At 60.5% G+C, this 24,480-nt stretch overlaps 2 protein-coding genes across 2 annotated transcripts; one reads left to right on the forward strand and one right to left on the reverse strand.

Annotated features, from left to right (window-relative positions):
* Positions 1-6,947: 6,947 nt before the first annotated feature.
* Positions 6,948-13,755, forward strand: CERS4 (ceramide synthase 4; the record flags this gene model as incomplete). The annotated part of the gene is made up of 10 exons (XM_080716004.1): positions 6,948-7,120; positions 7,970-8,087; positions 9,224-9,342; positions 9,410-9,467; positions 9,814-9,864; positions 10,091-10,183; positions 10,345-10,473; positions 11,067-11,173; positions 12,748-12,904; positions 13,603-13,755. 10 exons carry the CDS (start codon positions 6,948-6,950, stop codon positions 13,753-13,755), a joined length of 1,158 nt encoding a protein of 385 aa, XP_080572130.1.
* A 4,546-nt stretch (positions 13,756-18,301) lies between these two features.
* CD320 (CD320 molecule) lies at positions 18,302-24,480 on the reverse strand (the record flags this gene model as incomplete). The annotated part of the gene is made up of 5 exons (XM_080715456.1): positions 18,302-18,441; positions 18,527-18,676; positions 19,553-19,780; positions 20,778-20,903; positions 24,354-24,480. The coding sequence occupies 5 exons, from the start codon at positions 24,478-24,480 to the stop codon at positions 18,302-18,304; spliced, it is 771 nt and encodes a 256-aa protein (XP_080571582.1).

Genomic DNA, 24,480 nt, shown 5'->3' on the forward strand with positions numbered 1-24,480 from the left:
CCTGGATTTCATCTCCAGTGCTGAAAAAAAAAAGAATAAAAATTTGGGCTGGGGTTGGAGCTTAGTGGTACACCCAGGAATGCCCCAGCACCACAAAAATAAAAATAAAATAGGGCTGGGGGCGTAGCTCAGAGATAGAATGCCCCTCTGCCTCTGTTCAGTCCCCAGTCCCAAAAATAAATAGATAAATAAAAGTGTGCTGGGGGTGCTGACTGCTGAGTGTCTGAGTTCGCGTCCTCCTGGAATGACCTGCCGCTGAGTTGGGCCGCAGCCTGCCCACTCCCTGCTCTGTGCCCTGGGCAGATGATTCAGTGCCTCGGAGCGCCAGTGTGCCTATAAAATTGGACAGTAACAGCATTGTGCACCAGGATAGGAGGTGGCCCGCCCTCAGCAGGGCCAGGACGGTCGTGGGCCTGCTGTCAGTGACGCCTTCAGCAAGCCTCGTGGAGGAGCGGGCAAGGCCGTCCTGCCCAGAAAACGTCCTGCCTTGTCTGGCCTGCACCCACCTCCATGCTGACCCCACGCGGCGGCAGAGGGGCCCGGCCTCGGCTGGCGAGAACGGCGCGGGCAGATGTCGGGCCAGGCTGAGTGAGCGGGGAGCCGTCTGTTCGGGCTTGAGTCTGGACTGTCCCCCAGAGCTCATGTGTTGGAGCCTCGTTCCCAGCGCAGTGGGATTGTCAGTCTCTCTCCCTCCCTCTCTGCTTTCTGGCCCCATGAGCGGAGCAGCTCTCCTCCGCCCCGCTCCGCCCCGCTCCGCCCCGCCGCCGTGACGTTTCTGCCTTGACTAAACCTCTGACACCATGAGCCACACCGTTTCTCCCCAAGTTGTTCCCGGCAGGTGCGGCGATGAAAGATGCCGACCATAACGCCATTGCGCACAACCTGAAAACACAGCCCCCCGCGCCCTGGAGGGTGGGCAGCGGTCTCGCCAGAGGAGCCACGTCGGTCGGGGCAGCCTCAGCTACTGAGCGAGGCCCTGCTTCACAATCAAAAGTAAAAAATAGGGCTGGGGGCGTCGCTTGGAGGTAGAGTGCCCCGGGGTTCCACCCCAGTACCAAAAAAAGAAAGAAGGAAATGGTGGTAAACTGTACGTTGCACACGTTTCCATTTCGGCTGCACTTGGCGTGCACCTGAGTTGCGATGCACGCCACCGTGTCACACCTGCCACCTCTCGCTGCTCAGAGAGGCACGTTTTCCTTCAACCCTTTTTCTCCTTGTTTGGATATTTGCCATTAATCTGTTTCAAAATTTATTTACTTTTTCCTCTGTCAGTCCCAATCTGCTGTTAAATCCATACAGCAAATTTTAAATTCCAGATTTTTTCTTTTTTCTTTTCAGTACTGGGGATGGAACCCAGGGGCATTCTACCTCCAAGTGACACCCCCAGCCCTGTTTTTTATTCTTTATTTTGAAAGAGTCTCGCTGAGTTGCAGAGGGCCTCACTAAGTAGCTGAGGCTGTCCTCAAACTTGTGATCCTCCTGTCTCAGCCTCCCAAGCGCTGGGATTACAAGTGTGCACCACCATGCCCGGCAAGTTATTTTTTTAATTAAATATTAATTAGATGGGTGTGGTGGTAATGCCAGTAACACAAAATAAAGAACGAGGAGGAGGAGGAGGAGGGCGGCGAGGGGGAGGAGCCCAGCATCTGAAAGCCTCTGGCCTGGGTGGGAGCGCCCAGCAGCCTGCAGGGCCGTCTCTCCCTCGCCGCCCCTCCTGGCACCCACCGTGTCCCACACACACTCCTTGCCCTGACCCTCGGGCTCCCCAGCTTCTGGTGACCAGGGCGGCCTGATGGGGACTGAGCCCACCTTGCCGGCTCATGAAGACGGGTTCTTTTTCTGCAAAGTTCGAGGCCCGGAGCCCCACCTGCCCACCATCCACCCGCCTCCCACCTCGCCCCGGGCACCGGGCACCGCAGGGCTGGCCGCCGGCTGTCGGAGCTGGCCGGGCGAGGGGCCCTTGCCTCTGCGAGGACGCGCACACCCACACACGGGCGGGAGGGCCGAGATCGGGGTGGGGGCTTCTGGGTGGTGCCCGAGAAGCCAGGCTTCTGAGAAGAGGCAAAATGTGCCTGCGGATGGACAGGCAGAACCAGACGCAGGCTGCCTGGGAAACCTGCTCCTAAAGCACTCGGAAGTGACCGCGGCGCTGCCTGCAACCCAGCAACACGGCGCCTACCGATTTCTTTTCTTTTTTTGGACTGAGGGTTGAACCCTGGGGCATTCTACCTCTGAGCTAAACCCCAGCTCTCTCTTATTATCTTACTTATTTTTTCCTTTGAAACAGGGCCTCACTAACTTGCCAAGGGGCTCACTGAGGCTGGCCGCAAGCCTGTGATCCTGCTGTCTCAGCCTCCCAAGTACTGCGATTACAAGTGTGCGCCACCGCGCCCGGCTTACTTATTATTATTTATTTTGCAGTATTGTGGATTGAACCCATGGGTGTTCTACCACTGAGCTACTCCACACAGCCCTTTTTATTTAAAAAAATTTTTTTTTTGGTGGTACTGGGGTTCCTGGAAGCCCTTCTACCTCTGGGCTACACACTCCCAGACCTATTTTATACTTTTCATTTGGAAACAGGGTCTCTTAAACCAGCACGGCTGACTTCGAACCTGCGATCCTCCTGTCTCCGCCTCCCAAGTGCAGAGATTACAAGCGTGTGCCACCACACCCGGCTAAATTTTTTAAATTTTTAATTAAAAAAAATTTTTTTTGGTGGTACTGGGGATTAAAGTCAGGGGCATTATACCTCTGAGCTACACCCCAGCCCTATTTCTTTTTAATTCTTTATCTTGAAACAGGATCTCATTACGTTGCACAGGACCTCACTAAGTAACTGAAGCTAACTGGGAACCTGCGAGCCTCCTGTCTCAGCCTCCCAAGTACTGGGATTGCAGGTATGCGCCACCATGCCTGGCTTTATTTATTTATTTATTTATTTATTTATTTATTTATTGTGGTACTGGGGGTAGAACCCAGGGGCTTTCTACCTCCGGACTATACTCCCAGACTTATTTTATATTTTATTTGGAAACAGGGTCTCACTAAGTTGCTGAGAGCCTCGCTAAATAGCTGAAGCTGAGCTGGGCGTGGTGGCACATGCTTGTAATCCCAGCATTCGGGAGGCTGAGACTGGAGGATCGCGGTTCGCGGACAGCCTCAGCTACTTAGTGAGCCCCTCCGCAACTCAGTGAGACCCTGTTTCAAAATAAAGAATAAAAAACTGGGCAGGGGGTGTAGCTCAGAGGTCAAATGCCTCTGGGTTCCATCCCCAGACCCGCAAAAAAAAAAAAAAAAGTAGCTGAGGCTGGCTTCAAACCTGTGCGAGCCTCCTGTCTCAGCTTCCCAAGCGCGGGGATATCAAGCGTGCGCCACCACGCTTGGCTCTTTTTTTTTTTTTTTTTTTAAATTTTGAGACAGGGTCTTGTTAAGTTGCCCAGGCTTATTAACACCTGCGATCTTCCTGTCTCGGCCTCCCAAGTCACTGGATGACTGGCGGTGCCTCTGGGCCTGGCCAGTGTTAGTTAACCTTTTAAATTGTGCCACCTGTGCAAAGGCCCCGAGGCAGGAGGAAGAGCCCGCCGCACAGCCATGTCAACTCACTGAGCTGGCGGAGCAGAGCGCAGGACTGCGTCTGGACGTGGCTGGGTGGAGCTCTGGGCTTCGTGTTGGGGAAGGAGGGCCAGCCAGGGGGTGTCCTGGTCACTGGCCTCCGCAGGGTCATCGGCAGGGACAGCCAGGGCCCGGCGCGGCTGGCTGGTCCACAGCAACCTCCCGAGCTGCACACCCGCGTCCTCGCTGGCCTCGGGCCAGGCCGTCCGGTGCTTTGGTGGGCAGCCAGGCTGGGGAAGCCCGGGCGGGGACGGGGCATCACAGTCCGTTCCCCTTCTCACGCCCCAACCAAGTCCCGCCGCCTGCCTAGGTTTAAAACAAAACAAAACAGACCTCTGTGCTCAGTCCTGGCGGGTGAGGCGCTGGGGTTCAGGGAGGCTGAACCCCCGGTGAGAGAGACTGTCTCTCTCCACCCAAGGATATTTTTAGCCACTAAGAAGGATTATCAGCTGCTTCCCAGGTGGCCGGGTTGTGCCGGGAGCCGGGCCAGGGAGGCTTCAAAGCGCAGCCACGCTGGGGAGGGCTCAGGGCCAGCGGGGGCAGGACAGGGCCGAGGCTGGTCACGCTGCCGCTGCCGCCACCCGCCACCCGGAAGGCCGCCTGGTCCAGCTCGTGCGGATGTGGGGAGGGAGGCCCGGCAGAGCTTCCAGGATGAACAAGAAGAGGAGCCCCGCACCGTGGTGCAGGCCTGGAATCCCAGGGCTTCTGAAGCCGAGACAGGAGGCTCTCAGATTGAAGGGAGGCCAGGCTCAGCACCTCAGTGGGGGCTCTGCTTCAAAATAAAATAGGAAGCGGGCGTGGTGGCACACGCTTGTAATCCCAGCATTTGGGAGGCTGAGACAGGAGGATCACGGTTTGAGGACAGCCTCAGCTACTCAATGAGACCCTGTTTCAAAATAAAGAATTAGAAATAGGGCTGGGGGCTGTAGCTTGGAGGTAGAATACTCCTTTGTGGTTCCCCAACACCACAAAATAAAATAAAAAGGGCTGGGGTGCAGCCCAGAGGGAGAGCACCCCTGGGTTCCAGTCCCAGTCCAAGTAATTATCACCGTGATCATCCCCAGTCTACAATCCCCTGGCCCACGACGCCACCCTGGGGAGCCGCCTAGAGGAAGCAAGCGTCCATGACAGCTCACTGGCGCTCTGCTGTTGGTCCCCAGGGCTCCCCAGGCCCCAGCCGGGCTCCCCCAGCAGGTGTGCGGGCATCAGTGAGCCTCACGCCCGCAGACCCCGGCGCCAGACCCCGGCGCCGTGCGGGAACCCGCTTCCCGGCCGGTCCAGGCCAACACAAAAGAAACCGGAACCGAGGTGCAGGCTGAGCAGGAAGGGGCGTGAAGGAACTTTCTGGAAAGAATGTTTGTAGGAGGAGATTGGGGTACCCAGGGGCACGGAATTGTCCAGACTTAGCGTCCCAACACTTGGGACGCAGGTATTTCATGCCAGGAAATTTTTTTACCTTGAAAGGATAATAATAATAATAATAATATGAAGAAAAAGCAGCAAGCTGGGCGTGGTGGCGCACGCTTGTCATCCCAGCATCCAGAGGCTGAGACCGGAGGATCACGGTTCGCGGCCAGCCTCAGCTACTTAGCGAGGCCCTCCGCAACTCAGTGAGACCCGGTTTCAAAATGAATAAACATAGGGCTGGGGGTGTAGCTCGGAGGTCGAATGCCCCTGGGTTCCATCCCCAGAACCACAAAACAAAAAAAGTGCAGGGAACCCAAATTCTTCCTGTGCCACCTTTCTCCTCGGCCGCAGCCTCCCGGTACCTGGGTCCGCCCATCACTGCCCCCAGACGCTCCCCAGGCCCGCTGCCTGTTCTGGAGGGGGCGCTCCACTCCCAGGGCGCCTCCTCCACCGCTACATTCAGAGCCGCCCACCCTGCGCGTTTTCTGCCAAGCCCCGTCAAACTCCGGTCCCCGCTGGCCCCAGAATCTGTTTACAAATCCAGGGCTGCTCGGCTCCCCGCCGTGTCTGTGTGCAGCCCCAGCCGGGGACTGGCGGCACAAGTGAATCCCAGAACATCCGTAGCCTGGGCAGATGGGCAGGTGGATGGACGGATGGATGGATGGATGAAAAGTGGTTGGAGGGATGGATGAATGGGTGGATAGATAAATGGACAGATGGAAGATGGTTGAGAAGCTGGACAAATGGATGGATGGATGGAAAATGATTGGATAGATGATGGATTAATAGCTGTCTCAACGGGTGGACAGACTGATGGACGGATGGATGGATGGATGGATGAAAAGTGGTTGGAGGGATGGATGAATGGGTGGACAGATAAATGGACAGATGGAAGATGGTTGAGAAGCTGGACAAATGGATGGATGGATGGATGGAAAATGATTGGATAGATGATGGATTAATAGCTGTCTCAACGGGTGGACAGACTGATGGACTGATGGATGGATGGATGGATGGGCAGATGAGTGAGTAAGCAAACTTTCCTTCTGGAGACAGGTGCCATTGGGCTCTTGGCTCAAGATCTGGGAGAGAGGAGTTCTCGGGGTTCCTCAGTCGGCGGGGCACCACTGGTGCAGGGCTGGCCCGCCTCCACCACCGCCCACCCACAGGCTCTCGGTGGGCGTGGGGGCGCACACCTGTCACCCCAGTACTTGGGAGGCTGAGACAGGAGGATTGCAGGCTCAAGAGCAGCCTTAGAAACTTAGTGAGACCCTGTTTTAAAGTGAAAAATAAAAAGGGCGAGAGGGCTAGCCGGGCGTGATGGGCCACGCTTGTCATCCCAGCATCCGGGAGGCTGACACTGGAGGATCGCGGTTCGCAGCCAGCCTCAGCTACTTAGTGAAGTCCTCTGCAACTCAGTGAGCCGCTGTTTCAAAATAAAGAACCAAACGTAGGGCTGGGGGTGTAGCTCGGAGGTAGCATGCCCCTGGGTTCCAGCCCCAGTACCGCAAAAAGAGAGGTCCAAGCTCCTAAGCGCAGCCCTGGGCTAAGAACCCTGCTTGGCCGCTCCCCTGACCCCAGCCAGCATTTCAGTGCAGAATAGCAGCTGTTGTGATGTTCTGTGCTGGCGTTTCTTGTTAGGGTCTGGCCAGCTGAGACTTGGGTACTCCTGGCCCTGTTTCACCAATGAACTCCGGGTTCAGAGAGGTTGGGTCATTTGCCTGAAGACACCCAGCCCCTGTTTGTCCTCACTAGTGGCCGTGATGAAGCCGCCGGTGGGCTGGCGGTGGCCAGAGAGCAGCTCGGGTGAGTGGGGCGCCGAGGGACCAGTTGGAGCTGCTGGGGAAGCGGCTTCCCTTCCCCGGCTGCAGCGCGGCCCGCCCGCCGCACCTGGCGGCTCAGCTCACCCGCGCTCTGCCCGCAGGATGCTGTCCGGCCTGAATGCCTGGCTGTGGCAGGACCGGTTCTGGCTGCCGTCCAACCACACGTGGGCCCAGCTGGAGGACAAGGATGGCCTGGTCTTCGCCCACCCGGGGCACATGCTGGCAGCCCTGCCCCTGGCACTGGCCCTGGTGGCCCTGCGCATGGCCTTTGAGAGGTGAGAGCAGCACCCCGCAGCCCGTGGCCTTCATTTAGCTGGTCCTGAGTGCTGTGGTGGCCCTCAGCCGCTGGGCTTCGGCCTCTGACTGATGCCTGGTGTATGGGGGACACTGGCCACGGGTCACATCTGGCCATGCCACCTTTATAGGACAGGGGTGGGGGAGCCGGGCACTTGAGAGGCTGAGAAAAGAGGATCACGGATTCGAGGCCAGACTCTGCAATGTAGTGAGGCCCTCTGTAGCTTAGTGAAACCCTGCTTCCAAATAAAAGTAGAATAGGGCTGGGAGGGAAGCTCGGAGGTAGAACGCCCCTGCAGGAAAGAAAGAAGAAAAGAAAGTTGAGTCGTGAGTTCAAGCCCCCACATGGTGCCGCTGTGGCTGGCAGACGGCGCCGAGCCTCAGTTTACCTGCCCGGACCATGTGGACCGTGAAGACACGGTATAAAGCCTCAGTTTACCTGCCAGGACCATGTGGACCGTGAGACACGGTATAAACGAGCCAGTGCCTAACCCAGCCGCCCAGTCCTCACGGCAGTGGAGTGTGAGCCGTCCTCCCGGCCAGGCCGCTCCGGTCCTCGGTCTCCCCGAATGAGGAGTGTTTTAGGATGGAGAGTTTGGAGCCATCCGTGGGGCCCCTTGTGGACAACGGGGGCTCCATCCAGGGTCCACCTGGAGCAGGGGATGCTGGGAGCAGGCGCCAGGACCCAGGCCACCAGGAGGCGCGCAGTATGGCGACTCCTGCCCCGGGCTTGGGATGGGCAAAGGTACCCTGTGCCCCGGGAGCTGGCCCTGCCCCCGCCTCCCGGAGCCCCTGGAGGTGCATTTATTATGTCTCCCCCCTGCACCCAGATTCGTGGCCCTGCCGCTGGGACGGTGGCTGGGTGTGCGGGATCCGACCAGGAGGCAGGTGAAGCCCCAGCCCACGCTGGAGCGGTACTTCTTCAAAACAGGGCGGAGACCCCAGGAGGTGAGTCCCTAACCCACCACCATCCCTGGGGACCTGCGAAGCCAAGGTGGCCGCTGGCCCCCCACACATGCCCCCACGTTGCACTCCCCTGGGATCCCTAGCCTCCCAAGGTCAGGCCTGGCCCTCGCCAGCCTCCCTGGAAGACGAGGCCCCGCCCTCTCCACCTCCCTGGGCAGCGAGGCTCCGCCCCGGTCAGCCTCCTGGGATTGAGGCCCAGCCTCCACCGCCTCCCTGGGCTATAAGGGCCCAGTCTCCTGGAGCAGTGAGGCCCCGCCCACTCAGGCTCCCTGGGACCCGAGGCCCCGCCCATCCCGCGTCCCTAGGCCATGAGGCCCCGCCTTCTCCACCTCCCTGGGCAGTGAGGCTCCGCCCCAGTCAGCCTCCTGGGATTGAGGCACAGCCTCCACAGCCTCCCTGGGCTATAAGGGCCCAGTCTCCTGGAGCAGTGAGGCCCCGCCCACTCAGGCTCCCTGGGACCCGAGGCCCCGCCCATCCCGCTTCCCTAGGCCATGAGGCCCCGCCTTCTCCACCCCGCAGTTAGCATTCGGGGATCGAGGTCCCGCCCCCTCTGTCTCTGGTTGTGAGGCCCGGTCCCCACACTCCCCTGGGCGATGGGACTCCGCCCTCTTGGCCTCCTCAGGAGTGAGGCCCCATCCCCTTCATCCCTAGGGGTGTGGCCCCGCCCCTTTGCCCCCTGGTAAGTGAGGCCCCGCCCCCTCACTTAGGGAGTGAGGCCCCCCCCCACCTTCTCAGCCCCCGGGGGGACTGAGGCCCCGCCCCCTCGGTCTCTCTGGGGTGAGGCCCCGCCCCTCGCCCAGCTTGGGGTAAGCTCCGCCCCCAGCTCGCTGTGCGGAGGCCCCGCCCCCTCTCCCTGGGCGTGGCGACTGTCAGGCCTGGGATGGGCGCAGCTCTCACCTGGGGAGGAATGGGGGCTCCCCGGTGTGGCCGCCGCGCAGACCTGGGGGAGGCCCGTGACCGCCTCCTGGTCAGTGTGCGGGCAGCGCCGGGCGAGGTCTCTCCCCCAGGGCCCGCCTGGGCCGGGGGCGCTGGCTGGGGGGCGCCCAGGCCCCCCACCCCACCGCCCCGCGGGCAGGGCCTCTGGCAGACGCGGCGCTGCCCTCCGCCGCCCTCCCCAGGCGCAGATGGCCGTCCTGGCCGCGCAGTGCGGCCTGACGCTGCGGCAGACCCAGCGCTGGTTCCGGAGGCGCCGGAACCTGGACCGGCCCCACCTCTCCAAGAAGTTCTGCGAGGCCAGGTAAGCCGGGCGGGCGGGCGGAGGGCGGGGGGCGGGCCCCCAGCCTCCTCACGGCCTCTCCCCGCAGCTGGAGGCTGGCCTTCTACCTCTGTTCATTCGTCGGGGGCGTCTGCGTCCTGTACCACGTGAGCCAACCCCTGCCTGCCCGTCCCCAGCCCCCGGGGGCCTGCCGGGGACCTACTGTGCGCGGGGGGGGGGGAGCAGAATGACCAGGCCCAGGTAGCGGGGCAGGGGGGGGAGCAGGATGACCAGGCCCAGGTAGGGGGGGGGGTGCAGGATGACCAGGCCCAGGTGGGGGGGGCAGGATGACCAGGCCCAGGTAGGGGGGGGGGAGAGCAGGATGACCAGGCCCAGGTAGCGGGGCAGGGGGGGGAGCAGGATGACCAGGCCCAGGTAGGGGGGGCAGGATGACCAGGCCCAGGTAGGGGGGGGCGCCCCCTCCTGGACCTTGACGGCCCTGTGTCTCCGCAGAAGCCCTGGCTGTGGACACCCGCGGTGTGCTGGGACAATTACCCGATCCAGGTGGGTGCGCGAGCCGCGGTCCCTCCCGGTCCGGAGCGAGCGCTGCTCCCGGGCTATTTTTACTGCCGGGATTCAACAGCAGGGGCTGCTGCCAGGCCGCTGGCCTCGGCGGCTCCAGGAGAGGGCAGCCTGCCTTCCTCGCTCTCGGGATCCGCCCGCCCGGCTGGGGCAGAGGGTCCTGAGATGCCCACCTCCCGGCTGCGCCAACCCGGTCCACCTGTGACAGGTCCTGGAGCCCAGCCTGTACTGGTGGTACCTCCTAGAACTCAGTTTCTACGTGTCGCTGCTGATCACGCTGCCCTTCGACACCAAGCGCAAGGTGAGGCCCGGCGCTCCGGCCAGGGGAGGGGCGCCCTGGGAGACGCGGCCCAGACCCCCCCCCCCAGCTGCCTCTGGGCCTCCCGGGAGGGAGGTGTGGGGTCAGGGCCTGCTCCCCGGCCATTGGGCCGTGTCCCAGCGGTGGCCCGCCGTCTCCCGCAGGACTTCAAGGAACAGGTGGCGCACCACTTCGTGACCATCACCCTGATGGCCACCTCCTACTGCTCCAACCTGCTGCGCGTCGGCTGTCTGGTGCTGCTGCTGCACGATGCGGCGGACTTCCTGCTGGAGGTGGGCGGCGCCCCTGAGCCAGGCCCCGACCCGAGTGAGGCCCCGCCCCGCACCCCTGGATCCGGAGGCCCCGCCCCCGCCCGTCTCCTAGGCTCTGAGGCCACGCCCAGCACCCCTGGATCCGGAGGCCCCGCCCCCGCCCGCCTCCTAGGCTCTGAGGCCACGCCCAGCACCCCTGGATCCGGAGGCCCCGCCCCCGCCCGCCTCCTAGGCTCTGAGGCCACGCCCCCAGCCCCCTTGGGGCTCCAGGCCTCGCATCCCCCCTGGGAAGTAAGCTCTCTCTACCCCTTTCTCCTTCCTTCCTTTGCTCTGGTTCTGTAGCGCTGGGGATCAAACCCAGGGCCATTCTACCTCTGAGCTATACTCCCAGCCCCTATGTCATTCTTTGGGAGCAGGGTCTCCACGAGTCGCTGAGAGCCTCGCCAAGTTGCTGAGGCTGGCCTTGAACCTGGGATCGTCTTGTGGCCGCCCCCCAAGTCCGGGGACTGCAGGCGCGCACCACCCGCTCCTACTTTTCGAAGGCGGCTCGTGGAGACGAGGGCGGCCTGGTTCCCGGTGCCGGCCTGTGCTGAGCGCTCTCTCGCCCCTCCCAGGCTTGCAAGGTGTTCAACTACGCGCGCTGGTCGCTGGCCTGCAATACCCTCTTCGTCCTCTTCTCCTTCGTCTTCTTCTACACCCGCCTGGTCCTCCTGCCCACCCAGTGAGTCGCAGCCCCGCGGGGGGGGGGGCAAGGAGGCTGAGGCTCAGGCCCCCACTGCGGCCTGCCAGCTTTGGGGAGTGGAGACGCCGGCTGAGGGCCAGGAAGGACTGCTCCTCCGAGGCCAGAGGGGCAGCGCCCGGGGAGGGCGGGGAGGCTGGGGCTTCGAGGCCTTAGGGGCTGAGCTGGACGGAGGAGGGAGCCATTGAGGGCGGCGGGCCAGAAGGAAAAAGACCTCAGCGCTCCCAAGTCCCAGGGTGGCAGGGCTAGGGTTAGGGTTAGGGTTAGGGGTTAGGGCTACGGTTAGGGGTTAGGGTTAGGGTTAGGGGTTAGGGCTAGGGTTAGGGGTTAGGGCTAGGGTTAGGGGTTAGGGCTAGGGTTAGGGGTTAGGGCTAGGGTTAGGGTTAGGGCTAGGGGTTAGGGTTAGGGGTTAGGGCTAGGGTTAGGGGTTAGGGCTAGGGTTAGGGTTAGGGCTAGGGGTTAGGGTTAGGGGTTAGGGCTAGGGTTAGGGGTTAGGGCTAGGGTTAGGGCTAGGGGTTAGGGTTAGGGGTTAGGGCTAGGGTTAGGGGTTAGGGCTAGGGTTAGGGGTTAGGGTTAGGGCTAGGGGTTAGGCTTAGATGTTAGGGCTAGGGGTTAGGGTTAGGGCTAGGGTTAGGGGTTAGGGCTAGGGGTTAGGGCTATAGGGCTAGGGTTAGCCTTAGGGCTAGGGCTTGGGTTAGAGTTAGGGTAGTGTTACCAGTTAGGGTTAGGGTTGGGTTAGGGCCAGGGTTAGGGTTGGGTTAGGGTTAGGGTTAGCTTTAGGGTTACGTTTCTCTTTCTTGTATGTGAAGTGTCAGCAGGGAGATAGATGTGGGTCCTGCCCTTAAGAGGCAGGGAGCCGGGCATGGGAAGCATCTTGTTATCCCAGCACGTGAAGGCTGAGGCAGGAGGAGGGAGGTTCATGGACAGCCTCAGCTACTTAGTGACTTCCTTTGCAACTCAGTGCAACCCTGTTTTAAGATAAAGAATAAGAAATAGGGCTGGGGGTGTAGCTCGGAGGTAGAATGGCCTGGTTTCCTGCAGGCCTGGGAGGGGTGGAGAGAGCTCTCAGGACGAGGCCAGCCAGTGCCTCCTAAGGCCAGGTACCAGTGAACCAGGCTCATGCCTCGTCTCCATGAATTGCCTTTGAAAAGTAGGAGAGGGTGCACGCCTGCAGTCCCCGGACTTGGGAGGCTGCCACAAAAAGAGGCAGGGAGTCAGGTGAGGTGGTACATAAGGAGGCTGAGACGGGAGGACCGCAGGGTGGAGGCCAGCCTGGTGACTCAGAGACCCTGGGTCAAGATTTAGTAAATAGAGCTGGGGAAGTAGCCTAACCGCAAAACATTTCTGAGCTCCATCCCCAGGCACACAACCAAACCAAACCAAAGCCCACCTAGCAGGGCAGTGGGGTTTGGGCAAGGCCAGGTGACGGACGCCTGTTGATCTCGCGTGGCAGAGGGAGTGGGGCGGGGACTCGGGTCCCCAAGCGCAGGGTGTGGGTGTCCCCGCGGAGCCAGGGCAGCTGCTGAGGCCCTGGCTCCCTGCCTGCCTCCCGCCAGGATCCTCTACACCACCTACTACGAGTCCCTCCGGGGCTCTAGCCCCTTCCCCGGCTACTACCTCTTCAACGGGCTCCTGATGGTGCTGCAGCTGCTGCACCTGTACTGGTTCAGCCTCATCCTGCGCATGCTCTACAGCTTCCTCAAGAAGGGTCAGGTGCGTGCCGCCCCGCCACAGCGGTGCAGACCCCGCCCCCGGCAGTGCAAACCCCGCCCAGCCCTGCAGGCCCCGCCCCCACAGGCCCCAGCCCTACATGCCGCGCCCGGCAGGCCCCGCCCCAGCTCTGCAGACCCCGCCCCCAGCAGTGCAGACCCCGCCTCCAGTCCGGCAGGCCCCGCCCCGGCAGGCAGGCCCCGTCCCAGCCCTGCAGGCCCCGCCCCCGCAGGCCCCCAGCCCTACATGTCGCGCCCGGCAGGCCCCGCCCCCAGCAGTGCAGACCCCGCCCCGCCTGGCAGGCCCCACCCCCGTAGGCCCCATACCTACATGCCATGCCCGGCAGGCCCCACCCCCAGCCCTGCAGCCCCGCCCCAGCCCTGCAGCCCCGCCCCAGCCCTGCAGCCCCGCCCCCAGCCCTGCAGCCCCGCCCCAGCCCTGCAGCCCCGCCCCAGCCCTGCAGCCCCGCCCCCAGCCCTGCAGCCCCGCCCCAGCCCTGCAGCCCCGCCCCCAGCCCTGCGCCCCCAGCCCTGCAGCCCCGCCCCAGCCCTGCAGCCCCGCCCCAGCCTTGCAGCCCCGCCCCCAGCCCTGCAGCCCCCACCAGCTCTGCAGCCCCGCCCCAGCCCTGCAGCCCCGCCCCCAGCCCTGCAGCCCCGCCCCCAGCCCTGCAGGCCCTGAGCGCCCGCCCCTCCGCCCGGCAGATGGGGAAGGACATCCGCAGCGACGCGGAGGAGTCGGACTCCAGCGACGGGGAGCTGCGGAACGGCGTGGCCCGGGGGCCCGGGGCCGCCTCGGCCGACGGCCCCCGCAGCCGTGCCGCCCGGCTGACCAACGGGCACGTGGCCGCCACATAGGCCGGGCTGCTGCTGGCTGGACCGGCTCGGCGGAGACAGGGAGGCCCAGCGGGGGGCTGATGACCTGTCCCGCCCTCTGCCCTCCGTGCACCTGGACTTGAGGGGCTGCAGCAGCACCGTGGCCACCGGGGGCCACACCCCGGCCGCAGCGCGGGCCCGCGGTGGGGCCAGTACGTCTGGGGGAGCCGGGCGCGGTGCGCACGCTCCTCACCCCAGCACTCGGGAGGATCGCAGGTTCGCGGCCAGCCTCAGCTGCGTAGTGAGGCCCTCTGCAACTCAGTGAGACCCTGTTTCCAAATAAAGAATAAAAAACCGGGCTGGGGGTGTAGCTCGGAGGTAGAATGCCCCTGGGTTCCATCCCCAGACTCGCAAAAAAATAAAAAATAAAAAAAATAAAAATAAACCAAATAAATAATAACCGAGAATGGACAGGAAGTCTCTGCCTGGAACGTGGGTCGCTGTCACAGCCCCCTCTGCTGCCCCCGAGCCCCCGGGGAGCTAAGGCAGCTGCTTACACACCCCTCAGCCCAGATGCGCACAGCCAGTGGGACCCTGTTTCCAAATAAGATATTAAAAAAAAAAAGCAGTGGGGCGTGGTGGCACACCCCCGCGCTTGGGAGGCTGGGACAGGAGGATCACACAGGTTCAAAGCCAGCCTCAGCTACTTAGTGAGGCTCTCAGCAACTTAGTGAGACCCTGTTTCCAAATAAAGTATAAAACAGGTCTGGGAGTATAGCCTGGAGGTAGAAAAGTCCCTGGATTCCACCAAAAAAAAAAAAAAAAAAAAAGAATAGTTTGAGCCGGAGTGGTGGCGCATGCTTGTAATCCTTGCGCTTGGGAGGCTGAGACAGGAGGATCGCACAGGTTCGAAGCCAGCCTCAGCTACTTAGACCCTGTTTCCAAATAAAATATATGGTGGGGTGTAGTCCTGAGGTAGAGGCCCCTGGGTTCCGTCCAGGACCATAAAAATTTTTTAAAAAAAGAGAATAAATCCAGGCATGATGGTGCACACTTGTAATCCCAGCATTGGGGAGGCAGAGACAGGAGGATTCCGATTCGAGGACAGCCTCAGCTACTTAGGCCCTTTGCAACTCAGTGAGACCCGTTTCAAAATAAAGAATAAAAAATAGGGCAGGGGGTAGTATATCTTGGAGGTCGAATGTCTGGGTTCCATCCCCAGACCCACACACACACAAAGAGTAAGCTTGGTGTGGTGGCGCACACTTGTAATCCCCGCGCTTGGGAGGCTGAGACAGGAGGATCGCACGGGTTCAAAGCCAGCCGCAGCTACTCACTGAGGCTCTCAGCAAGTTAGTGAGACCCTGTTTCCAAATAAAGTATAAAGTAGGTCTGGGAGTATAGCCCGGAGGTAGAAAAAAGCCCCTGGGTTTCACTCCCCAGTACCACAAAAAAAAAAAAAAAGTACATGCAAATATTTCCCAGATCCCAAAATATCCGAAACCTGAAACAATTCTAATTCCAAGCATTTCTGCTAAGGACCTTTAACCTGGGCAAGCAAAAGTGTGGGTGACGGCGCCCTCTGCTGGTGGGCTTGCAGGACTGCAGACTTGAGACTGGCCGGAGGGGTGGGACTGAGCGGGACCCATTTCCTCTGGTCTCTAAAGACACATGTAGATATGCATGTAGCTAGGTCCCTGGTGCGTTAGTAATGTGTGTGTGTTTGGCAAAAGTCCAGGCCCAGCTTGGTGGTGCACGCCGGTAACCCCTGCATTCCGGAGGCTAGGACCGGAGGATCACGGGCAGCCTCAGCTACTTAGTGAGGTCCTTTTCAACTCAGTGAGACCCTTAAAAAAAAAAAGAATTAAAAAAAAAAAAAAAAAAAAACTAGGGCTGGAGGTGTAAGTTGCTGAGGGTCTAAGTTGCCGAGGTTGGCCTGGAACCTGCGATCCTCCCGTCTCAGCCGCTTTTTACTTACTTGGTATTGAGAATTGAACCCAGGGACATTCTACCTCTGAGATAACCCATAGCCCTTCTTGCTTAATTTTGAAACGGGGTCTTGCTAAATTGCTGGGGCTAACCTCAAACCTGTAAATCTGTCTCAGCCTCCCGAGTACTGGGATTATAGGTGTGTACCACCGTGCCAGACTGAGCTTTTTTGGTACTGGGGATGGAGCCTGGGAGCATTCTACCTCTGAGCAGAATTCTACCTCTGAGCAACCACCTCCAGCCCTCTATTTTTATTAGTATTTGGTTTTTTTGTTTGTTTGTTTGGGGGGTTTTTTTTGGTGGTACTGGGGTTCCTGGAAGCCCTTCTACCTCCGGGCTACACTCCCAGACCTATTTTTACATTTTTATTTGGAAACAGGGTCTCCTAAGCCAGCACGCGCGGCTGGCTTCGAACCTGCGCGATCCTCCTGTCTCCGCCTCCCAAGCGCGGGGATTACAAGCGTGCGCCACCACGCCCGGCTTAGTATTTGTTTTTTAAACAGGGTCTTGCTAAGTTGCGGAAGCTGGCCTCAAACTGACAATCTTCCTGTCTTAGCCTCCCGAGTACTGGGATTACAGGTGTGCGCCACCGCCCCTGGTCTCTGTATTGTGGGGCTCAGCCGTCCAGGTCTCCTTGGCCTGCAGAGGTCAAGGGGAGGCTCCATCCCAGGGAAAACGCCTAGCAGTGCCCCACCTGGCTGCCTGGGCGCCTCTGCGGCACAGTACCCCCGCTGTGGCTCTTCCCATGGATGCCTCAGCCCCTCACCCCCCTGGGCCCGGTGCCAGGCAGCACAGGACAGCCCCTACACGCAGCCTGGGGACACTCCCGCCGGCAGGCCAGGGCCGGCCCCTCGCCCGCTTCCTCCTGCAAACAAGGCCAAGCCAAGGCCGTTTCCTGCTCCCTCTGCCTCCTGCCAGCGCCGCCGTCCACGCTCCTCCAGGTGGCCAGCTCGGCGCCCCTCCTCAGCACTCCCTTCTGGGAGGAACAGACTTTTTTGGTACTGAGGGTTGAACCCAGGAGCTTTTGACCTTGGAGTTACGCACCCAGCTTATTTTACTTTTGCTTTGAGACGCGGTGTAGCTAGGCTGAAGAAAGTCTTACTACTTGCTAAGGATGTCCCCCTCCTTCTGTCTCAGCTTCCCGAGTACTGGGATTACAAATGTGCACCACCACACCCGGCTTTTTTTTTTTTTTTTTTAATTGAAACAGGGTCTCGCTAAATTGCTGAGGCTGGCTTCTTCCAAGAACCAGGATTACAGGCATGCACCTCCATGCCTGGCTTAAAAACTACATTTTATTTTTATTTTTATATTTGTTTTTATTGTACCGGTACTGGGGATGGAACCCTGGGGCGTTTGACCTCTAAGCTACACCCGCTGCCTTATCTTTTATTCTTTATTTTGAAACCAGGTCTCACTGAATTGCAGAGGGCCTAAGTAGTTGAGGCTGTCTGCGAACCTCAATCCTCCTGTCTCAGCCTCCCGAATACTGGGATTGCAAGCGTGCGCCACCAAGCCCGGCTTTGAGACAGGCCCTTCGTTACAGAGGGCCTAAGTAGCTGAGGCTGGCCACCAACTGTGATCCTCCTGTCTCAGCCTCCCATGTACTGGGATTACAAGTGGGGACACCACGCCCTGCTTTAAAAGCTGCATTTTGCCGGCCGTGGTGGCGCACGCTTGCCATCCCAGCATTTGGGAGGCTGAGATCGGAGGATCGTGGTTCATGCACAGCCTCGGCTACTGAGTGAGGCCCTCTGCAACTCGGTGAGACCCGGTTTCAAAATAAAGAATAAAAAATAGGGAAGGGGTGTAGCCCGGAGGTCGAATGCCCCTGAGTTCCACCCCCAGACCCGAAAAAAAAAAAAGAAAAAAAAGAAAAAAGAAAAAAACTGCATTTTATTTATTTTTACAGTACTGGAGATGGAACCCAGGGCATTCTACCTCCGAGCTACACACCCACCCCTACTTTTTATCCTTTATTTTGAAACAGGGTCTTACTAAGTTGCGGAGGGCCTAAGTAGCTGAGGCTGGCCTGGAACCTGCGATCCTCCTGTCTCAGCCTCCCAAACGCTGGGATGACAAGCGTGGGCCACCACGCCTGGCTAAAAGCTACATTTTAAACCACAGTGAGCCAGCGTCCCCATACAAAAATAAGTAAATAAGCAAATACGTTGGGACGGAGACCCATCCGGGAGCCAGTCTCTGAATTGTCCGGGTGGCCTCTACTTCAGGAAGCTTGCTGTGGGTGCAGGCAGCTCCGCCAGCCCTGCCCGAGTTCCCAGAAGCAGGAGGCAGGTGCCCAGCCGAGGTCTCCAGCCCGCCATCTCTGCGCTGGGCGCAGCCAGGCCCAGGGAGAGGCGAGGACACGGGCAGAGGATGTGAACGAGGTTTAATGGCGCCCGGGGAGCGGAGCTGGAGGAGTGTGCACACGGGGCTGTCCGGGCAGTGGCCGGGGCTGGCCCTCGTCCCCCATCCAGGCTCCCGGCTGGAGAAGAGTGTCTGGGGTGCCCGGCCTCCGCCGCCCCTGCCAGGGCCTGGCCTCCAGGCCCGGCCTCGGTCCCGCCGTGGCCTGGCTCCCGCGTGGTGGGGGGACCGGTCCTCAGAGCAGTGACCTCTTCCGCTCCGACCGCAGCAGCGACTCCTTGAGGGCCGCCAGCAGCCCCAGCGCGGGCAGCGGGCCCCGTGCGCGCAGCCGGACCATCCCGAGCACCACGGCGGCCAGGCCGGCGCTCAGCACCACTGCTGGGGGTGGGGGCGGTGAGTCCAGGAAGGCAGGGGGCGCCTGCCTGCCCGCCCGCCCCCTCCGCTGGGCGTCCCTACTTACCTGCCGCAGCGATGACCCCGTAGGCGCCGGGGTTCCCGTGCTGGCCGCCCGCAGAGGCCTCTGTGGCATTCCTGAGAGGGGTGACGCTCTGCAGAGTCGTGGGGGTGCCCGTGGCCGTGCCGTTGCCCCCCTGGGAAGGCTCACTGGTGTCTGCAAGAAAGCCGGGCACTGGGTAACTTTTCTCTCTTGGTACTGAGGGTTGAACCTGGGTTCTAGCAACAAAGTAGGCCCCTTGCCCTTATTTTTTAATTATATTTTTGCTGTATGGGGGATGGAACCCAGGGGGCATTCTACCCCCCCACCAGCTGCACCCCCAGCCCTGTTTTTTATTCTTTATTTTGAAAAAGGGCCTCACTAAGTAGCTGAGGCTGAACCGTGATCCTCCTGTCCCAGCCTCCCAAACGCTGGGATTGTAAGCATACGTTACCACGCCCGGCTTCTATTTTATTTTATTTATGATTTTTTGGTGGTACTGGGGTTCCTAGAAGCCCTTCTCCTTCCGGGCTACACTCCTAGACCTTTTTTTATTTATTTGGAGACAGGGTCTCTTAAGCCAGCGCGGCTGACTACAAACCTGCGCGATCCTCCTGTCTCCGCCTCCCAAGCGCGGGGATGACAAGTGTGCGCCACCACGCCCCGGCTATTTTTTTTCTTTTCTTTCTTTTTTTTTTTTTTGGTGGGTCTGGGGATGGAACCCAGGGGCATTCGACCTCCAAGCCACACCCCCTGCCCTATTTTTTATTCTTTATTTTGAAACAGGGTCTCACTGAATTGCAGAGGGCCTCACTAAGTAGCTGAGGCTGTCTGCGAACCCTGATCCTCCTGTCTCAGCCTCCCGAATGCTGGGATTACAAGCGTGCGCCCCCACGCCCGGCCTCTTTTTACTCATTTTGAAAGAGAGTCCCATTCAGTCGCTGAGGGTCTGAGTTGCTGAGGCTGGCCATGAACCTGCGGTCCTCCTGTCTGTCAGTGGTTCCCGGCCGGCCCCCACCCCACCCCGCACGGCAGGCGGCCCCTGGCACCCACCGCAGCCGAGCTCGTCGCTGGCGTCGGGGCAGTCGCGGTGGCCGTCGCAGCGCCAGGTGTGCGGGATGCAGGTGCTGCCCTGCGTGCAGCGCTCCTCGCCCGCCGGGCAGGGCGGCCGGCCGCAGTTGGGCAGGTTCCCGGCGCCGGGGCACTCGCTGGGGCCGTCGCAGGCGCAGGGGGCGCTGGGGGGCGGCGGGCACTGCCCAGTCTGGGCACACGGCTCGATCCCTGCGGCACAGCAGGCCAGTCAGGCTAACGTCCACGAGGAAATCCCAGAACTCCCGCTGCCCGATTCCCTGAGAATCCCACTTTTGCATGGGGGGCTTGGGGACTGGACCAGGGGCTTCTACCTCCCAGCCACACCCCCAGCCCGTCTTATTTTAGTACTGGAGATTGAACCCAGGGGCGTTAACCTCCGACTTACACCCCCAGCCCTATTTTTTGTTTAATTTGAAACAGGGTCTCACTGGCTTGCGGAGGCCTAAGGAGCCGAGGCTGGCCTTGAGCCTGCGATCCTCCTGTCTCAGCATCCCAAGTACTGGGATTACAAGCGTGCACCACCTTGCCCGGCTTCCCAGCCTTATTTCTTATACTTTATTTTAGGACAGGGTCTCACTGAGTTGCAAAGGGCCTCCCTAAGTAGCCGAGGCTGTCGATGAACCGCGATCCTCCTGTCTCGGCCTCCCGAATGCTGGGATTGTAAGCTTGCGCCACACCTGGCTCCTACTTTATTTTTTATTTTGAGTCTGGGTCTTGCGAAATCGCAGAGGGTCTAAACCTCTGCGGCTGGCTGCGAACCTGGATCCTTCTGTCTCAGCCTCCCAAGAATTGGGTCACAAGCGTTCCCCACCACGCCAGCTCCAACTCTTTTGATTTTCTTTTTTTTTTTGTGGTACGGGAGTTAGAACCCAGGGGCATTCTACCTCCGAGCTACACCCCAGCCCTCTTTCTTTTCTTTTCTTTCTTTCTTTCTTCTTTGTTTCTCTTTCTTCCTTTGCTAAGGGGGATGGAAGCCAGGGGCCTCCAAGCTACACCCCCAGTCCTATTTTTATCCTTTATTTTGAAACAGGGTCTCACTGAGTTGCCAAGGGCCCCAGTAGCCGAGGCTGTCCGCGAACCGCGATCCTCCGGTCTCAGCCTCCCGAAGGCCGGGATCACCGTGCGGGCCGCCCCGCCCACGTCCAGGCCCCGCCCACCGGCCCCGCCCCGGGGCGTGGCCACTCACGGCACTCCTCCTCGTCGCTGCCGTCGGCGCAGTCCCAGTCCCCGTCGCAGCGCCAGGTGAGCGGCAGGCAGTAGCCGCTGGTGCGGCAGGCGAAGCTGGCGGGCGGGCAGGAGCCCGCGCTGGGGCCTGTGGGAGCGCACAAGGGAGGCCGGCGGCCTCGGAGTCAGGGCCCTCCTCCAGGAGGAGGCCCGGCGCGGCTCCCGCCCTGCCCTTCGGGGAGCACTGCGAGCGGGTGCGGCGGCAGTTAGTTCAGAGCCCTGCTGGGCGGGCGCCGCCACGATGCCCAGTCTACTCCAAAAGGCCGCTCCGCAAATGCAAGAGGCGGGACTCGAACCCTGGACGCCCTGATCCTCGACGTCTACACCGAGACAACTCCCTGGTTAGACGGACTGGGGGAGGAGGCCCCCTCCAACATGCTCCGGGCCAGGCTCATGGCCCAGGCCAGCAGGGCCTGCTCCATCCCAACTGCTTAGCAAGGGGGAAACTGGGCCCTGGGCTGGGGGCCTTGACCCCATATTCTCCCAGATCCCACCTCACTGGCGTGTATGGTGCCGGGGACTGACCCCAGGGCTGTCTACCTCTGAGCTACACCCCCAACCCTATTTTATGTTTTATGGTATTTTTTGAGGCCTTCTACCTTCACGCCTTACAATCAGCCTGATCTTAGTGCTTACCTGGAAACAGGATTTCACCAGGTTGCTAAGTCTCCCTTCTCCCCGTGGTTCCTCCTGGCTCAGCCTCCCAGCACTGGCATTATAAGCGTGTGCCACCACCCTTGGCTATATTTTTATTTTTGGTACTGGGGATTAAACTCATAGGCATTCTATCTCCAAGTTACACCCTCAGCCATTTTTTTTAAAACAGGGTCTCCCTAGGTGGCTGAGAGTGTCACTACTCGCTGAGGTTGGCCTCAAGTTGTTTTTTGTTTTTGTTTTTTTTTTTTTTTTTGGTACTGGGGATGAAACCCAGCAGCATTCTACCTCTGCGCTACACCCCCAGCCCTATTTTTTCTTTTTTTTCTTCCAGGTCTGGGGATGGAACCCTGGGGCATGCAACCTCTGAATTACACCCTAGCCCTATGTTTTATTCTTTGAGACAGGGTCTAAGTTGCAGAGGGCCTCACTAAGTAGCTGAGGCTGTTCGTGAACTGCGATCCTCCTGTCTCAGCCTCCAGAATGCTGAGGTTACAAGCATGCACTACCACTCCCAGCCGAGGCTGTCGGGGAACAGTGATCCTCCTGTCTCGGCCTCCTGAATGCTGGGATTACAAGCATGCACCACCAAGCCTGGCTGTCATCAAATTTTCCATCCTCCAGTCTCAGCCTCCCAAGTACTGGGATTACAGGCATGCACCACCACACCCACTGACCACCCTTTGACCTGACTGTGTCTTGTCAGCTGCTGCAGGGCCCTGATCTATACTGCAGCAGACACCAGCGCCCACTCGTCACCCTGCCCCACCGCCCAGGCCCTCTCACAACCAAACGCTCTCCTCTCCATGTTCTTCTTCCTCCTTTTATTTTTTTTTGGTGGGCAAGGGCTGAGCCCAGGGGATTCTACCTCCAAGCTACACTCCCAGCCCTTTTTATTTATTTATCTTTAAAAACAAGGTCTTAGCCAGGTGTGGTGGCCCTTTGGAATCCCAGCATTTGGGAGGCTGAGACAGGACGATCGGCGGGAGGACAGTGAGGCCCTTTGCAACTCAGTAAGACCCTGTTTCAAAATAAAAAATAGGGCTGGGAGTATAGCTCAGAGGTAGATGGCCCTGGGTTCCACCCCCAGTGCTGGGAAAAAAAGAAAAAAAGAAAAAAAAAAGAAAGAGGAACCTGCTTCCTTTATAAAACAGGGTCTTGCTAAATTGCTGAGGCTGTCTTTGAACCTATGACCCCATTGTCTCAGCTTCCCAAGTACTGGGATTATTGGCATGTGCCAGCATGCTTAGCTTTTTTCTTTTTTTGGACTGGGGATGGACCCCAGTGCCATTTTACCTCCAAGCTACATCATCAGCGCTACTGTTTTCTTTGGAAACAGAGTCTAAGTTGCTGAGGCTGGCCTTGAACCCGTGATCCTCCTGTCTCTGCTTCTCTAGTCCTGGGATTGCAGGCCTGTGCCACCGCACTTGGCATGCGCCTCCTGGCTCGTCCCCCCCCCCCCCGGGGGGAGTCTTAGCTTGCGCCTGCCCCGCCCCAGAAGGCCCTCCCTCTGCACCTGTGATTTCTTCTGCAGCCTTCAGGTCTTGGCCTCCTTCCTGGGAGGAAGTCATGCCCCTCTCGGAGACCCATGGAGATCTGCAACCCCAGCCCCCCACCCATGGGGCTGCCAGAGCAGCTCAGGCTGAGCGCATGACCCGTGCCAGTGCTTGGCTAACAGGTCACAGAAGGGTCCAAACTGAGAACAGAGGAGCTGGGGCCTCTGAACAGGGAGGCTGGGGCTGCTGGCTGCTCTGGAGGGGTACAGAGGCCAGCTGGAGGGGGCAAGGCCTGGAGACAGGAGGTGGCCTTTGAGGGGAGGGGCAGTCACCCCCCCCAGCCTGGACGCCCTCCACTGCGCGCGTCCAGCCCGCCTCCCCAGGTGTCCAGCTCGCCCACACCTGCAGCCAGGAAGAACGGGGCAGCTGGCTTCCTTCCCTGCCCACGGGGGTCTGGCAGCCTCCAGGAGCCACTTCCTCCTGGGGCCACCAAAAGACCAGAGTCCTCTGAACTCCCCTCCCTGGACAGCTGGGGTGTCTGGCCCTGGATCAAGTGGTCCCTGAGCCCCTAATGTCTGACCTCCTGTCTGGACACTCGGTGGAGGTCAGGGCCCTGACTTCATGCCCAGACCCAGGACAGTGCCCACCGGAGTCAGGACTGGCCACCTGGACATCTTGATAAAGAAGCCGCCTGAATGTAAAGAGCTCTGTGCTTAGTTAAAGTGAATCCACCTCGTTGAAATAACCTGGACTATTTCACTCGAGAAGTCAGGGACTTTGGGGTGAGACCTCTACAAGAGAGAGGCCCGGAAAAATGGGGGGGGGGGTAAGTGCTCGAGCTCCCCAGGTCAGCCGGGGGTTCCTGGTGCCCAGCCAGGCCACTCCAACGCTCCCAGATGCCCCGGGAACCTCGGGGGTGGCGGCCCGTTCCTGACCCCCCCACTATCAGTAGAGCCGACGCGAACCTGCCCCCCGGGGACTCATGGAGTGGTCGGGGCCACGCGGGAAACAGCTCGAGGGGGAGCCCCTTCCGTGATCGGAGGCGGGGAGCCGCGGAGGGGCCGTCGGGGGTCGGCTCGGTGGCCCGGGAGGCAGCTCAGGCCTCTGGCCCCGGGCGAGGGCTTCTGGACGGCCGACTCGCCGTGACCCGCCCGCGTGGCTGGAGGCCGGACAGCCGGCCCCGCCGGGCACAAGGGCGGCGCGGGGTGCGAGGGCCACGACGGGGCAGGCCGGGCGCGGGGCCGGGGGCGCCGGGCCGGGGGCGCCGGGCATCCAAGCCGCTGGCCGCTCCGGGGCGCCGACCACGTGCTGGGGGAGTGTCCTGACGGACGGGCGCCGCAGCCAATGGCGGGCGCCGCCGGCGGGGGGCGGGCGCGGGGCTCGCTCACCTGGGGCCCGCGCCGAGCTCCGGGGCGCGGCCGGCGTCGGGGCGGCCTCCAGGCCGAGGCCCAGGCCCAGCAGCAGCCGCAGCGCCAGGCCCAGGGCCGAGGGGCGCCGCGCTCCGGCCCGCGCCAT

Source organism: Muscardinus avellanarius (assembly GCF_963383645.1).
Source record: "Muscardinus avellanarius genome assembly, chromosome: 18".
Taxonomy (NCBI): domain Eukaryota; kingdom Metazoa; phylum Chordata; class Mammalia; order Rodentia; family Gliridae; genus Muscardinus; species Muscardinus avellanarius.